The 16658-nt window shown below is 40.6% G+C and overlaps 1 protein-coding gene across 7 annotated transcripts in view; it reads left to right on the plus strand.

Moving 5' to 3' along the window:
* Ints10 (integrator complex subunit 10) overlaps window positions 1–15400 on the plus strand; it is a 28479-nt gene extending 13079 nt beyond the window's left edge. The window contains exons 10-19 of one of the 7 annotated variants that reach the window (XM_063234834.1): window positions 312–465; window positions 1571–1653; window positions 2722–2874; window positions 3813–3921; window positions 7067–7146; window positions 8273–8435; window positions 9600–9693; window positions 11745–11819; window positions 12664–12741; window positions 15006–15400. In XM_063234834.1, coding sequence (XP_063090904.1) covers window positions 312–465; window positions 1571–1653; window positions 2722–2874; window positions 3813–3921; window positions 7067–7146; window positions 8273–8435; window positions 9600–9693; window positions 11745–11819; window positions 12664–12741; window positions 15006–15162 — 1146 coding nt within the window. In that variant the 3' untranslated portion in view covers window positions 15163–15400. Of the gene's footprint in view, window positions 1–308; window positions 466–1570; window positions 1654–2721; window positions 2875–3812; window positions 3922–7066; window positions 7147–8272; window positions 8436–9599; window positions 9694–11744; window positions 11820–12663; window positions 12742–15005 lie in introns of all 7 variants that reach the window. The other 6 variants (XM_063234832.1, XM_013143539.3, XM_063234833.1 and 3 more) reach the window with 6 other exon arrangements.
* The last annotated feature ends 1258 nt before the right edge of the window (window positions 15401–16658 follow it).

Below are 16658 nucleotides of genomic sequence, written 5' to 3' on the forward strand. Positions count from 1 at the left end.
AAAAGTAAAGTATAAAAGGAACTGTAAAGAAACTGCTTAAGTTTTTATCTCTCCATCTAAGAATCTAATTCTTGGCTTTTATAAAATTGATGATTTGAAATTGTTGGAAAATAGAACTATCATCAGAAAAAAAACCTTTAATAATTGAATGTATGAGTCATTTTTAAAACTAAAGTGTTAAAAAATTAATTGTAGCCATGTTGTATTCTTGCATATAAAACACATAATAGGCAGAATTAGTAGCAGTAAATGAACGTTGCAGTGTAAATGCCTATACTTTAGTTAACTAGGTTTTCACATTCTTTAAGCAGAGTTCAGATGATGAAGATGGTTCAGCAAAAGGAAGAAACCGTCACATTGTAGTCAACAAAGCAGAACTCACTAACTCTGCCGAAGTGTTAGAAAGCTTTAAACTGGCCCGGGAGAGCTGGGAGTTGCTCTATTCCCTAGAATTTCTTGACAAAGGTAAGCCTGTGCTTATAATACTGATATAAAATCATTATGCTAAACAAAATTTTCATGCTACTTGAAATGTCAAGTCTCTTATGGCTAATTAGATTGACTACATATTTTATAGTATTCTTTTGGAGCAAGAAATCTAATCAGTTAATACTCAAGTAACTGTTTACTTTTAGCTTCGTCTCTGAGGATGAAATTGCAGGGAGTTTTTTATCTTTTTAATGTCTATATTGCTGGTGTTTTGTTTCTTTTTTATTTGTTCTTTTCTACTGCCTTGTGTGTTCCTCACACATAATGTGTCCCAGAGTACCATTGCCTGGGAAACCCGAAATCCAAAAGTTGGAGAAAGCCCCCATTTTTTTTTTTTAGTATAGATACTGGAGGGCATTTTATCTCCATAATATCGAAGCTTAAAAATCACTAGCCCTTTGCTGACCATTGCACATTTATTTTGAAATCCAGGCCCGTTGCTCTGTTTTCAGCTAGTGGACATTCATGTGCCAGCACAGATCCCCTGGTCAGCTGTGTTATGTCATGTTTTCTAAGTCAATTTAGCATCATTCAGGTCTTCTCTATTGCGTCTAGAATTGTGAATGTGTGTAACTGTTTTGAAAGATATTTTTCCTTTTGTTCTAAGTTGGCCTTCCAAAAAATAAGTAAAACTTTTTAGTGTCATTGTTGTGTAACTGAGTAAAAGTAAAATGCGAGGCTGGAGATTTAGCTCAGCCACATAAACACCTGCCTAGCAAGCGCGAGGTCATGAGTTCCATCCCTGGTGCCAAAAACAAAACGAAACAAAAAAGTAAAGATGGAACTTTACTGGAGAGAGCAAGGTAATTTTAAAGATAAATGATTTAATATATAAAAAGCACAGTTTTGGGCACAATATGCTTTAAATGTGCCCATAAAAATCTTATTTGTGTATTATTGATAATGTTAGGCTCTAACTTATTTCCTGAAATTGTGAGATGTTGTTTTAAAAATCAGAATCTAAAATTACTGTGCATCTTTTGGTAATTTATCTCTTCCTTTTACTGGGCTTGTTAGTTTTTTTCCTCCCTCTGTTTCTGTGGTATATATTTTTGGTGAGTTTCTTTCAATTCTTACCCAGAATTTACAAGAATTTGTTTGGCGTGGAAGACAGAGACTTGGCTGTGGTTAAGAATATTCCTCACCGATATGATCATCTATCAGGTAGAGTGATACACCTTTCAGGTGTCTGCGTGTAGAGAGGGTGATGATTTCTTCGAACCAGCTTTAAGCTGTAGCTTTGCATTTGCAGAGATCCTCCTACCTCAGCCTGCTGAGTACTGGGGTTACAGGCGTGTACCACCACGCCTAGCTGACTTTTCATGTTTCCTATTCATGACTGTGTTCCCTCTCTGAGACTGGCCTGTTTAGTCTTTAGTGGCTGAGGAGTGTGGTCCACTTTCATCTCAAAGAATTTCCAAAATGATAAAGCCATCCCTTCTTTGTTACTTGTGGTAGTCTGGTCACTGCTCTGTACAAAAGTACAATTTTTACTTTTCATGAGACGGTCTATACTTCTCACACCTCCCTCCCTTCCTCGGTGCTGCTGGAGCCTGCCTTACTGTTCTCGTCACCCGAGCCTCAAAGCTAGTACAACAGGCGTGGGCAATTCATTTAATCAGGTGATGGAGTGGACAGGTTGCTTCTTCCATCCTCCGTGAAAGAGCAGTGATTTTACAGAGAAATACTTCCACAGGCATGGTAGATCCCAATCTTTATTGTCACGTGATTTGTGTTATTTTATTTAGTTTTAAAGACCTAAGACCAGAAAGAATAATCTTTGTACATTTGGGCCTCTTACCTGTAGTTCCACATCCCCAGACTCAACCAGCCCAGGTGAAACTATCAACAAAAATATTGCTGCTATACTGTGCAGACTTTCATTTGTCACTATTCCCTGAACAGTACAGGATACCAAGTGTTTACCATTGCATTATGCATTATGAGAGCTAAAGTGTCCCAAATGATGTGTGCAGGGTTTACATGTAGGAGTGTGTGCCTCCAGACATGGGTGCCCACAGAGGTCCCAGAATCAATCCTTCAAGGTTTCCAGGATGGATGTACTTAGAAGTAACTTCGTCTGGCTCCAAGTATGTTGATTTCGTCCTGTTGCTAAGTCTCCTTTTTTCTCCTCATGTGATCCTATAAAGGTGCTTTATTTATAATGAATGGTTGGTTGGTTAGTTCTGGAGGTTGGTAAAGTTTTCCCCTCCTTGTTCTCTGTCTTCTCAGGGGCAATATAAAAAGGCAATAGCCAGCCTGCATCATTTGGCTGCTCTCCAAGGGTCACTTTCTCAGCCACAGACTGCAGGACAGGGGACCTTGGAGCATCAGAGGGCGCTCATCCAGCTGGCAACGTGTCACTTTGCTCTGGGGGAATACAGGGTAAGCACTGGACACTGGCATGGAACCCTCACAGGGACCGCATCACCTGGGCCTTCTCTCTCTCCTAGAATGACTTAATTCAGTACATGTGTGCTTGCATTTGATCTTCCTGCCTAGATTTATTACTTAATCTGTTGGTGAAAATCACAAAGGTTTTTTTAAACTTGATTTCCCCTTTATTGTAACTTCCCTGGAATTTTCACATTTCTTCTTCTTCTTCTTCTTCTTCTTCTTTTTTTTTTTTTTTTTGAGACAGGGTCTTGGTAAGTATTTCAGGCAGACCCTGAATTAAATAGGCCAGCCTGACTTTAAATGCATGGGGGTCCTCTTGCCTCAGTCTCCTGAGTGCTGGGATTATATACATGTGCTACTGTGGTTGGGTAACTTTTCACATTTCATGTTCATTGGTCTACTCTGTTGGAAGACTTTTTCAGGGAGCTCTTTAAGGCTTTCATCAAGATAAGCTGCCCACTTCTGCTGGGTTAGCCTGTGTGTATTTTGACTGTGTTTTACATAGTGCTCTGTAACAGATCACTTAGTTGTTTCCTGTATGTCATCTTCAGTGACTTTTCTGTTGAGGTAGTAAATGTTTGGCAAGCTACCCTTTTTTGGATGCCACTGTGCTATTAAACATAGTTACTACCTGGTTAGTTTTGTTCTGTTTTGTTTTGATTTTTGACACAAACAGTGGATTGTTGCACCCTCTTGTATCTCTGTCACTCTGTCAGAGTGTTGTAACACTCTGTCATCCTGTTACTTTCTCTGTGCAACGTTGAGCAAGCCGTGATGGTTGCACCGAGAGGATAATGTTGAAGCAGAGCCACAGACCTCCCTGGGTGCCCATTGCCTGGTTGTTTGCTGCAGATGTTCAGTGCGATGCTTATTTGGCTTCAGTTCGGGAAGCAAACGATTAGTTCCTTTGGTCTTTCCTTCCCTAGATGACATGTGAGAAAGTCCTAGACCTGATGTGCTACATGGTCTTACCCATTCAGGACGGAGGCAAATCTCAGGAGGAACCCTCAAAAGTAAAGCCCAAGTTTAGAAAAGGTACAGCAACAAATTTTATTATTATTTTGTAAGTAGGACCCAAGACTGAGAAATGCTTTGTAGCTCCTACTGAGATAACAGTACCGTGGTCTGCAGGGCTTGACATATTGTACTTGGTGAAAAGTTAATTCCATGTTTTTTTCTTGGCTCCTCTCAGAAGCAGCTATAAATCTTTCTTTCAAAGTTCACTTCCTGAGTTTATTACTTCTTTGAAAAATACGAGTTAATTTTTTTCTCTTGTCCAATTCTAGGAAACTTGTAGATGATTGATTAGAAAGTTTCACTTGTTATATCTTTGTTGAACCAGTGTCATCTCATTTCACATTGCTTGAAAGACATACAAATTAAATATAAGGAAAGTAGAAGACAGGTAATCATTCCAAGAGCAAAAACCAAAATAGAGAAAACTGAAAGCTATTTTTATGAAAAAAATTTAAAGTTGATAAACCCTAGCAAGATTGATGAAGATATAGGTGACCATAAATTAGCAATATGAAGAATGAAAAGGCGAATGTCACTGCAGATCTTACTGAAATCAAAAGGACAATAAGAGAATAATTTATCCCAATAAATTTAATAACTTAGTTAAAACGACAGCTCCTTGAGAAACACAGCTTACCAAAACTACCCAAAATAAAATAGAAAAATTGAATGTACTTATATCGTTAAGAAGTTAAGTTTTTAAAATCAAAAACCTTCCTACATAGAAAACTAAGTCTCAGTGGCTTTACTGGTGAATTATACCAAGTATTTAAGAGAACTAGCACCAGTCCAGCACAAATTCTTTCAGAAAATAAAGACAAACTCCCAAATCATACTTTAAGGCTACCATAAACCTGATAGCTAAGCAGAATGAGAATTTTACAAGAAAAGAATGTTATATAGCAGTAATCCATCATACATATAGGTAAGTATTAGCAAGGTGAATATTGAAGAAGGGTAGTACATAATAACCAGAATACTAGGAATGCAAATGTAAAGATACACAAATCAGTGTAAGTCATCAAATTATCAAAGAAGAAAAAACACAATAATCTTAGTAAATATTGTTTATTGATGTTATTTTTAAAAAAATCTTCACATCTAGAAAGCTCCGTCAACTCCACACTTAATTATAAAATATCGAATGCTTTTCCCTGATACAAGTATTATACTTTCACCACTTTGTTTCACATGATGAAGAGTTTAGCCAGAACAGTAAGACAACATGAAGGTAAAAAGGTTGAAAAAGGCTGTGTACAGGTGTGATTTCACAACTGCAGATTTGGCTGTGTAGGAAAGAAAAATCTGTAGAAAGGTTCTAAAACTAATTGAGAGGGCAAGGGATGCAGTTTGGTGACAGAGTATTTGTCGGGCTTGTGTGAAGACCCAGCTTCCAGAGAAAACACAAACAAAACACAGATGACATTACAATTCAGTGGGGGAAGAAATCATTTACCCAGTAATTGATAATAAAATGATTATCTAGACATAAAAAATAACAGCAAAAAGAGATCCCCCCTTTGTACTATATAAAAATCCTTTAAAATTTGATATTTAAATATGAAAATTTAAACTGTTGGAAATATAGAAGAAAACCTTTGTGCAGACTTATACTACAGAGAGCACACACACAGCTGGGCGTGCTGGTACACGCTTATAATCCCAGGTACTAGGGTGGCTGGGAGTTTCACTAGTTTAAGCCAAGCCTGAGCCATATAGCAGGACTGTGTCTCAACAACAACAAGAAAAATGAAACTAAAGGATTAGAGAATTTAGTCAGATTAAGATTAAAATACAAAATATATTATGGTCAAAATGAACTGGCTAGACTGCCAGAAAATTGTCTGGCATATAAAACCAACAAAAACATTCAAAAGTTTAAAAGTACTTTGTCAGATCAGTAAGAACTAGCCTCCTGTAGAAAAATAAGCAAAGGAAGATTCTCATGATTTGAAAAAAATATTATTTTTACACTTCTTGTGTGTTAATTCATATGCCACTCTGGACATCAAACAGTCATACCATTACCTGGCAAATACTCATCTCTTAATTGTATACTGTAGGTCAGAAGTTTCCAGACCAGGTCCTCTCCCATGGGGTAATGAGTTTCAAGTGGGATTTTTTTTTCAATGAGATAGAAAAATGTTCTTTTCTTGTAAATGACTGCATTCCAAATAAAAGGATAAATGTTATTTCATGAACCTATTTATATAAAGAAGTGTTAAGTATGTGTGGACCCAATACCGATATTGAAAATAATGTATTTTGGCAGGAAGGAGCCAAAAAAGGATTCACTTTGTGCTATTTCTTGCTTCTGAGTAGAGAAGGATTTAAGCTATATAAAAGCATAGCCATAAAGGAAAAGATCATAAATACTACTGCATAAATTTTTGTCCACAAGTACACAAGAAAATTATTTGTATGTTTAGTTTGACATTGGTTTTAATAGTGAAAAATTGGTAGATCCAGCATCTGCAATAAGGAGGGCAAATCATTATACATGTGAACAATAGAATGCTGACTGAGTGAGGGCTATATGTGTCCAGTTGATAAACCTGAAACACATGAGGGTGAGTGAAAAAGAGCAGTTCGCAAAGGGGTTTATATGCTGTGACACCATGTAGTACAACTGAACGAGAGCCTGCAAATGTTCCTCTGTGCTGTTATGACTGCTGCGTGCATGGCACAGTGTGCCTGCTGTATGCATGGGAGCTACCACTACCTTGAGCATTTTGTCTTTCTCTGAGGAGGCACAAAGACACTGGGCATCAGAAGGACACAGAAGGAGCTTCAACTGACTTTGTGACAATTTGTATTAAAATCTTTAAAATGCTGACATTTTTATAAAGCTAAGTGATGATTACACCAATGCTTGTAATGCTCTATAGAATTTTCTGTATATTTTAAGTGTTTTATAGTAAAAAAAAAATATTTGCGTGTTTAGGAAAGAAGATTGAAAAATGAAATTATAAATTATAGAGACACTCTAAAATCAGTTTCACCGTCACAAAATATGGTTGTAGTTTGACTGTATTAGGAATTGTGTGACTGTTACTTACTCTTTTTAGTTTTAGAAGGAAACCATCTTAAACATTTACTTGTCGGAGATTTTTCTTTGATGATGGTGCTCATTAACATAAAAGTGCTCTTGTGGACTTGCTAGGTTCGGACCTGAAGCTCCTGCCCTGCACCAGCAAAGCTATTATGCCCTACTGTCTACACTTGATGTTGGCCTGCTTTAAGGTAAGCGTGCAGTGGACTGACCTGGACATGTAATTCAGGGTGTTGTGGTGATAAGTTGGGATGATTTGAATTGAGAACCTCATTGATGATTGTGAATTTAGTATATTTAAAGAGCAGGTTGCTAACAGTGACTAAAAGTGACTAAAACACGTGGCTAAGAATGAACAAGTACTTACTAAGTAACAATACTAGACAGAGGTGAGTGGAAACTAACCTCAAGCTCCAAAAGTTTTCCAATAACAGTAAAACAGGCAAATAACCAATAGTAGTTTCAGTAAATATTTTATAAATTAGTATACGGGTCAGAATTGATTAGCTGTAGAAGAAGGGAACATAAAATGCTGCTGCGTTCATAAGGAGAGGGTGAGTTTAATCAAGATGGGTGGGCGAAAGCATTTTAGTTAGCAGGCTCAGCAGCAGCAGCAGAGGTCCCACAGCCACAGGAAGGTTTGTGGACTGTTGAGAGGACGCCAGGGCCATGCTGCAGGTAGAGCAGAGTGTGTGGGAGAGATGCTCTCAATGTTCCAAGAGCAGACTGGGCCTCTGCTTTAGTGCAGTAACCCCAAACTGCATCAACGTCCCAACCACTGGGGGCATCAGACCCGGTTTAAAATGTGATTTTCTTTGTAGCTGGTCATTTAGGACACAGTCTTCTGGCCATTTTTATAGCTCACGCTTCCTTCTTGCTCATACCGTTCTTTCTCCCGAGTCCCCTGTTCTTCTCCTCTTCCCTCCGAAGGAGCCTTTACCCACCGTCCACGGACAGCTGTCTGCTCAAAGGATATCTCCAGATTCCTTTCTGTATAAATAGGGTGACTCACCTTTCTCTAGCCCTTTTTCTGGGATCCAAAGCTTGGGGTTCCTGTGTGGCTCCTATCTGAGTACACTTAGGGAGTGTGTTCATAGCAGAGAACCTCGGGCTGATTTGTTAGGAGCCACGCTCCTTAGGAGGCTATCCTGGTGTTTCCCAGCACTTTCCCCTCTGCTTTGGTACCTTCTTACTCCAGTGACCTTGGTCACACAGTCACACATTTGCATATGCAGCCCTTTTTAGGAGTTAATAGTTGGTGTGTGCTATTTGGTTCCCTATACTTTGCTTTCCCCTGTGTAAATGTTTGTTTCACAGCTTAGGGCTTTCACCGACAACAGAGATGACATGGCGCTGGGGCATGTGATTGTGCTGCTTCAGCAGGAGTGGCCACGAGGAGAGAATCTGTTCTTGAAAGCTGTCAATAAGATTTGCCAACAAGGAAATTTCCAGTATGAGAATTTTTTCAATTATGTTACAAGTATCCTTTTTCTTGTATAAGCAAATTCTGACTTCCTAGAATTAATGAATCTATGATACAAAATTTTTTTTTGAACCATTCTAGATAGAAATACTGGTTTTTACCACTTCAGAAGGGAGGAAGAGGGATGGTGATTTAAAAACAATGCTGTGCCAGTTGATCTTAAAGTCCTAAGAAACTTCAAAGATATAATTCAGGAGCTCAAGAATATTAACAGGCCTTCCCTACTTTCACTTCTACCTAACCTTTCATAAAGTACCCAAGATGGCACGTGTAATAGCCCACGAGTTCCTGCCAGCAGAGTGGTTGGTTTAGCTGTAGACTAGAACAGTTCTGGGCGCTCATCTGTCGTAAGATGCCCTGAAGCCCATGCTGGGGCATTTCTGTCACCTGGATGAGTGATTAGCACACCAGGCCAGAGCTGTTCTAGTACCAGCAGTACTGGCGCTGCTGTCCCTGGCAGAGCTTGCTGTGCTGGGTCGTGTTTTGTCTAGTAGTTTACTTGGAAAGCCCTTGCTTATGGCATTATGTTTAGTCTTCAGTTGTGAGATACATGCTGTTTTTTTTCAAGTGCCCTATATCAGACACATAGCCTTAAGAGACTCTAATGAAAGTCATATAGTTTTTGTTTTAGCCAAAACCGTTTAATGAGAGTTTAAGTTAAATCTTTAATAAGATTTATGTTTAGTCGGAAATGGTAAGTTATGTAACTTTTTACAGGAACTCACTGCTTAACATTAGCAGGACTCACAGAAGCTTCCTCCTCTGGAGCTTTTGAAAAACTTGGCACAGTACCTGTGAAGAAACAGTCTCTCTGTTTTTATGATTCATATTCTGTAACCAAAAGCAGTCCTCATTCCCACCATCTTTTTTGATTTCTCATTAAGAAAAAAAAAATTGTGCTCTTAGGATCATATAGACTGTGCTAAACTAACTGCAGAGAGAAAACATACTGTCCTAACATGTTAAGCCAGGAGTTCTCTTTATAGTAGTTTGATTGGGCGAAGAATTAGATTTTGGAATCAGACAAGCACATGTTCAAATCCTCATCCTGCAGTCAGTAGAATGGTAATGGACAGGGTATGAGCCCCCAAGAGCCTGTTTCCTCACCTGAGTGCGCGGGGCACCCTGTTCTCCATGTGGTTAACCTGAATCTGGCTGTAGACATTGATATGCTGGAGGAATTTGCCTACTTGAGAACTCAGGAAGGTGGGAAGATCCATCTGGAATTGCTGCCCAATCAAGGAATGCTGATCAAGTAAGCAGATTCTTGCTCTTCCAAGTTCTCTTTTGTTGTTTTATGCACTATTTGTAAATTTCTGTGTCCTTCAAAAACTTAATAGACATGAATGCAAATGTGGTCTTTATTTTTGAGAGTCAATTTGACTGTGAGTACTTTTGGAAAGACTTGTTTCCTTAACTAATTTCAAAAAAAACCATACTGTTTAAATTGGAGTATTTCTGTTATTTTTGAAACTTTTTTAGTAGATAGAAATTTCTTTCCTGGTATTTTTTCCTTTCCAGAATTTACAGACTGATCTTATAAATATCTGATTAGCGTTAGAAAATGCTTACAGGTAAGAGCAGCCATGTTTAAAATTGCACTGGATTAGGAAAGTCCAGTAGGAAAAACTGCATTTATTTATCAATTATATTTGAAGCTGGGGTTATAGCTCAGTGGCACAGCACCTGCCTGGCATGCATGAGGTCATGAGTTTGATTTCTGGCACCTTTTTTTAAAAAAAAAATCATAATTTGAAACCTTTGTAAGCAGTTTTCATTGCTCATAGCACAGAGTGCAAGAACAGGGTCTCGTGCCTCTGAGAACATGCAGGAATGACAGTGGGCATGTATGGTCTCAAGCAGACCCCTGCCACCACAGAGTGCTGCTGAAATGGCAGGTGACCCAGAGGAAAATGTCACATCAGCAACCATTTATGATTTTTAAATAGCTCATGACTCTTGCTTCTCAATCCTCATTGTGGTTTGAGTAATATGCCCTCTGCTCTGAGTGCCACGTGTAGTTTTATTTCCACACTTCTGCCTTTGCTTCCTGCACATTTAATGTGTCTGTAAGTCACAGTGTTGGAGTTCCCACAAGAGACGGAACCCGAGTAGGGAGAAAGGATTGCTGAGACTAAAAACATTTTCTTTTTTCTCTTAATTGTGGAGTAAAGAAATGTCTAGTTGTTAAAAGCAAAAATTCATGTCTTTATAGAGTCTTAGAAATACTGAGGGAGAGAGATAATCATTCTGGATTTCTAAAACCTCAGTAACTTGGTGCATTTCTTTTTATATCCTACCAAGAATAGAGGAATCCATTCTAAAAAGTGCAAAGATCGTTTTTCCCCTTGATCTTATAAATGATATTAAATATTTAAAGTAAAGGGACAAATGATCCTGTTTGAAAATATGAGACCCTTATACATTAGGCTGCTTAAGCAGGATGGACTAGGCGGGCTCATCTTCCCTTCCCCATTTACTGTCCTGAGACAGGATCAAGGCTCTCAGGAGAACAACTGCATGGTTCCAAATATTCTTACTGCTGTATGAGAATAAAGATGAATGTTTTATATGGGAACCCAGGTAACCCCTTTTGTGTTACGATTTCTAGGTTTTGAAATGGAATGTGCAAGCATACCTTTTAGTTAATCAATAGTCACCAAACAAATTGTCATAATGTAAAGATGGCCCTAGTAGCACCAGCCTCCTCCCACGTGGGAATAAACCTGCAGAGGAGCGTTTTGTTATTTGGAGAGGCTTAACTCTGACCGTGTGAGAGGATAAGTTATCAGAAACTCCCCAGCTGCACCTCAGACTTCAGTATACTGAGCCTTTCTCCATGTCCCAGATTTTCTTGAACTGAACAGTGTCATGGGCACATGCAGGCAATCCCCGTGAGGTCCAGATAATGCCCCAGGAAAAGATTAATTGGGTTGTTTGTATAAGGAGTGCCCAATCTGCATTTTAAGACCTTTGAAGGATAATTCCAGGCTCTCCTACTTTGTTTAATTTGACCCTTAATTTCTTCAAATTGCTGAGGAGACAAGCATCTTAGGAAACCTATGTTTCATCAGTTTGGAAATGGGAATAGGGATTGTTACCTGCTAATCTCACCTTGTAGGAACTTGCTGGGTCTTCCCGGCCTGTGTGGGTCTCAAAGTGAATTGGAGCCTACATTTCAGCTAATGGATAGGAGAATGAAACTGCATCAAACAGAGAGCTTTTACTAACTGAGGTCTCATTAGACTCGTGAATAAAACTATCTATATTCCTTTTCCCTTCGGGTTCCAAACAAATTCTCTGAAGCCATTGCAGACCTTTTGGGTGGTCCCTCCAGCTGAGTGGCAGATGTTGTGAGCAGAGTTCAGCTCCTTCCCTGGGGTAAGGTTGTGAGTCTGTCCTAGTTGTGGCACCTTGGCTGCGAGCAGGTATGGTACCAGCGCAGGCACCCAGTGCCTGACCGAAAGGAGGTGTGACTTCTTCGTGTCACATACACATGTTGCTCTTGTTTTAAAATAGAGAAATGTTTCTATGCTGATATTCGCAGTATCTGAGTTGTGTTAGACTGGACTGAAATGGAAAACAGTAAATCCTATGAGGTGATCACAGCTAATATGCTAAATCTTTGTTGTTTCAGAATTCTGCAAAGCCATGGGTCCCAGACTCTTTCCCTCCCTATTTCCATCAGTGGTTTTTTTTTAAATACTTGTTTGAACTTCAAACTGACCCTTTCTTTATCAAAAACATTGCCAGCCCCTCTAGTCCTCTGGGAAGGGCTGCTCAGTTGGGGCTTCAGTCCTGTCAGAGATGTCCCACAGAGTCACCAGGTGTGTTTCTGAGACTGGCGTGGGCATGAGAAGAGCACAGTTGAGGAGGCTGGATTTAAAAATATGTCCTACCAAGTGATAACCCTGTTCCCCTGCCATCCAGGTGCATTTCACTGTCTTCTTCCTCACTGGTGGCTTTTAGTACCAAATCTCCAGTGGACTGAGTTCTGGGCCAGGAACCCAGAGGCATCTGGCCCCACTCCACAGCCAGCCGGTACAGTGAGGGCTCGCTGGCTTCTCCCCAGTCTCCCTGGAACTCACCGCAGCCAGGGGCTTGTCACAGTTAAAGTCTCTGTACAGTCCGCTTCAGTCTTGTGTATCTTCTCCGGAGTGTTGTTTTGCAGTGCAGGGTGAGCCGGTGTGGGTGTTTGAATGCTGCTGTTTGCTGTTTTTTAAAGGCCTTCTAGCCCTCCCCTGGGGTTACTGCAGCAGGAATTCTTACCTGTGCTTCAGCCCAGCATACAGACTGCTGACAGGTACCACGTGGAAACACCTGCTCATAGTGTGCTGTTCGTCCACATGTTTTCCAGCCCATGGTTTCAGCTCTTTGTTCCTCAGTGCTCTTTTTCATGCTTTATTTATTTTTTTAATTTGTTCTGCATTCCTTGGCAAACCATCTGGTTGTAATATTGTAACATTTCTTATTTTTTTTTCCATAAGTTGCCAGTGTGTTTGTGTTCAATTTAAAAATCATTATGGATCTGGAAAAAATATGGAAGTTTTATAAAATTGTATTAGATTGATTAAATGCACATTCAGTGAAGTGCTAAACCATGATTCTCTTTTGATAAAACATAAGGCTTTTGGTCATAAATACTTAAAGATGCTGAATTTTACTTGACATAAATTTTTATTGAAGGATTTTAATGTTAGGGATCAATATTGTGTTGGTTTAGGTGGACATCAGCAGTTTTCTGTAGCCAATAGTACTGTTCTCAGACCTTGCTTTTTGAATTGAAAATATTTGGTAAGCTAAAATAACATGCTGATTAGCTAATTTATCCTGTTCTTAAACTGAAATAGTTGACTAGAGTCATACATTCCTTACCTGTACGGGTATTTTCTGAAAACGCATCCTTAGGTGATTTCATTATTGTTTGCGTGAACATCATAGAGTGCACACACACAGACCTGCTGCACACCCAGCCTATATGGGGACAGCATGCTCCTTTGCTGAGCAGAGCCTGTTAGGTGGCGTGTGACTGTGATTCTTGTCTTTCCCCAAACTTGTTAGAGGGATAGAGGCTCTAAGGAAATAGAAATGAGCTGTGCTGCTCTTCATGTATGGAAAAATACCACCAGACCGTGATCAGCAGGGTGTGATAGTAATTGTGTTCAGTCACAGTAAGGGGACAGTTTGCCTGTTAGCTTGCTGCCTACAAATGCCAATGTCTTCCATTGGTCTGGGTTGGGATTGCAGCCCAGGACCTGTAAGAGCAGAATCTCATGGCAGCGCAGCGTGATTTATATCCACTCCCATGGGGCCTTCGCACTGTACCTCCCTGCCGCTGTATCACACCATGGCTTTGGGATGTCCACACAGAACTGTGCATTTTCTCCATGGCCCTGCTGTGTCACCACGTAGTTCTCGAAAATGTCCCTGGCCATCGTAGAGTGTTTTGTAACAGCTTCACCAGTGTAACTAAGCCTGATGTTTTTTCTTCTATTATATTTCAATCTTATGACTCCGGTTTACTTTTTATAGTCAGTGTTTTAAAAAAACAAACATTTAGAGTGATTTCAAGAGGTTATTTGGCCCAGCACAGAGCCAGTGTTGAAATGTGCCTTGGCTGAGGAAGTTAGGCAGCAGTAGGAGGCAGTGAATGGCTGTGCGTTTTGTTTGTCTAAATCCTCCATGTAATGGAACTGCCATAGTAGCTAAAACTCCTGTCCACCTAACTGAGCCCACTGATGTTCTGCTGGTTTTCCTTTCCTGTCTCATTTGGTTGTCTTCAGTTTTCTGAGAGTTTGTGTGTGATTTCCTTTTGTTACATAACAAGTTTTGGGGCACAGTGAGATACTGTGTTACTTGTGCTCCCCCCTGACAGATACATTCCCTCTGAGTGCCTGGACAGAGCTTGTCTTCCTGGGATTTTGCAGGCCACTGACTTTTTCAGGATCCTGCCCGTTCCCAACCTGTGTCACTTTCTTGCCTCAGGATGCCTGAACCCCCTGTGTTTTTTTTAAACAGATGAGAGTCTGGGTGGGCCCAACTCAGGTGCCACCCTGTTTTGGCACCACGGGGAAAGAGGTGCCTCAGGACCCGAGTGGCTGTGCAGAAGCCCTTCAGGGAGCCCCAGCTGGGGGAGCCTTGGCAGGAACTGGTGTTCTTTGATCTCTTTCTCCCTGCTGCTGCTTCTCCAGTGTGCTGGCCTGGCTGGACGCCAGTGCTCTGTGGCCAGTGAGGACAGCAACCTGCCCACACCACCTATCAGCACCGTGAGCAAGCCAGCAGTAGGGATACATGAGATCAGAGCTTCGGGAATTCAATAGCATTTCTCTGAACATAGATGTGTCAGATATATGGGTGGTAAAAATGCGTTTCTAGTGTTAAGTCTGGCTGAGCAGGAATGGGTAGGAGTGGTTGTTTGGTTGCAGCTTTTCTTTTTAAATTTGATTTGTAGTTTTTACTTATGTGTACTTAGATATGATGCAGGCTTTATTCCTACTTAAGTACTGCTCGTCAGTGATGTTGCTGTTAAAGCCTGGTCTCTGTCTGTTCCCCTGTCGCTGACCTCAGGCACCACACGGTCACCCGAGGCATCACTAAAGGTGTGAAAGAGGACTTCCGTCTGGCCATGGAGCGCCAAGTCTCCCGCTGTGGCGAGAATCTGATGGTGGTGCTGCACAGGTTCTGCATTAACGAGAAGATCCTGCTGCTTCAGACTCTGACCTGATGAGAGACCTTTGCGCCAGAGACAGCTGGTCACTGTGTGGCTGAGAGAGAAGACACACAGTAGTGACGTTACAGCTCTCAAAATGAAGAGAGCACCTGATTTCCAGCCCCTTGCTTGCTTAAAAGTAGTTCCCAAGAGCCTGAGAATTTATTTCTATTTTTAAGAGTTGTGTTTTGTAATTTTTGTAAAGCAAGAGAATCAAACTGTTTTGTAAATAAAATTCACTCTAAAATTTGAAGTTTTAAAAAATTTAATTCTTACAATTTTCTAACTAGGAGTTCCTTTTTCTTCTACTTTGACAAATGTATAGCAAAAGAGAAAGTCCAACATGGTTGACTATGGCTCCTTAAGATATGCATCCCAGGGCCTTGAGATTTAATTTCTGTAGTTAAGTAAATGTGAATCAGCGTAGTACTTGACCTTGTCATTCAGAGAGTTTTATATCAAGACCTTTATATGGAGTTGACCTTGAGCCTGTTCTGTACCCACTGACAGTCCTCGGAAGGAGCTGTGCTCGGGGGATCTGAAAGTCAAGGCAGGGAAGTGGAGGTAGAAACCACCTTGCTTGGGACTCAGGAAAGCCTGCTGCTGCTCCAGGGCAGGGCAGCCCAGCCAGGGGGCTCTGTGCAGGGTGCTGGTGTAAGACCAGCCCTGCCCTCTGCTCACTGTACAACCAAAGGCAGTTTAACTTCAGTGTGCCTCATTCTGCCTCAAAAAGGCACCGTCTGCATACGTATGCACACCTGCATACCCACACAGGAGGAATTCCAAGGCAGTTGTGTTGCCACAGACCCCAGAGTGTTTGTACTTTCTAATTCCAAAACATTTTCATTTCCTTTCCAGGCAGTGCATCCTTTGGGTCTTACAAGTCTATTTGGGCATCTACCACAAAGATAAAGGGTTCTTGCTAAACTGACTTCGCTGGTTTAGATGTGTATCCTGCAAAAGTTCTATGTACTATTTTAAAAGCTTGGTCTTAGGTGTTTCCTGTGATTAACTGTCAGTAGAAAGTTTTCCCCGCTCCTTGATAATGCTTTATAGGTCCTGCCAAGCACTTCTTTAAGAGATACGAATATTGTCCCTATTCCAGTAATTAAAAACAGAACATCTCTCCCATATTGCATAGTGCCACTCTTCCTGGACCATGAGTTATCTGACTTCACAGGGTGAAGTCAGTAGCCACACCTCGGGCACAGGACTGTGCTGCTGGCTTCTGCCCTCATGCTTACCAGCTAGACGTGAAAATAAACTGCACAGCAGCTTTGAAGCTCAGTTTGCGTTTCCCAAGCAGCTAAATTAGGGTTATCATTTCTGTTTCACTGAGATATTATAATATAAAAAGAAGTACCAAGCTAGTGTTGGGTGAAATCCAGAACAAATGCTAAGGGACATTTTCCCCTCTAAAAATAAGTCAGACTACAAAGAAAAGCAAAAGCCAAGCAGACATGATACTGACGTGTAGCCCGGATATCAGCTGCTGCAGCATCCTTGCTTAT

The sequence above is a fragment of the Cavia porcellus genome, unplaced genomic scaffold (genome assembly GCF_034190915.1).
Source record: "Cavia porcellus strain 051 isolate PalLab524CR breed Dunkin Hartley unplaced genomic scaffold, mCavPor4.1 scaffold_24, whole genome shotgun sequence".
Classification (NCBI taxonomy): domain Eukaryota; kingdom Metazoa; phylum Chordata; class Mammalia; order Rodentia; family Caviidae; genus Cavia; species Cavia porcellus.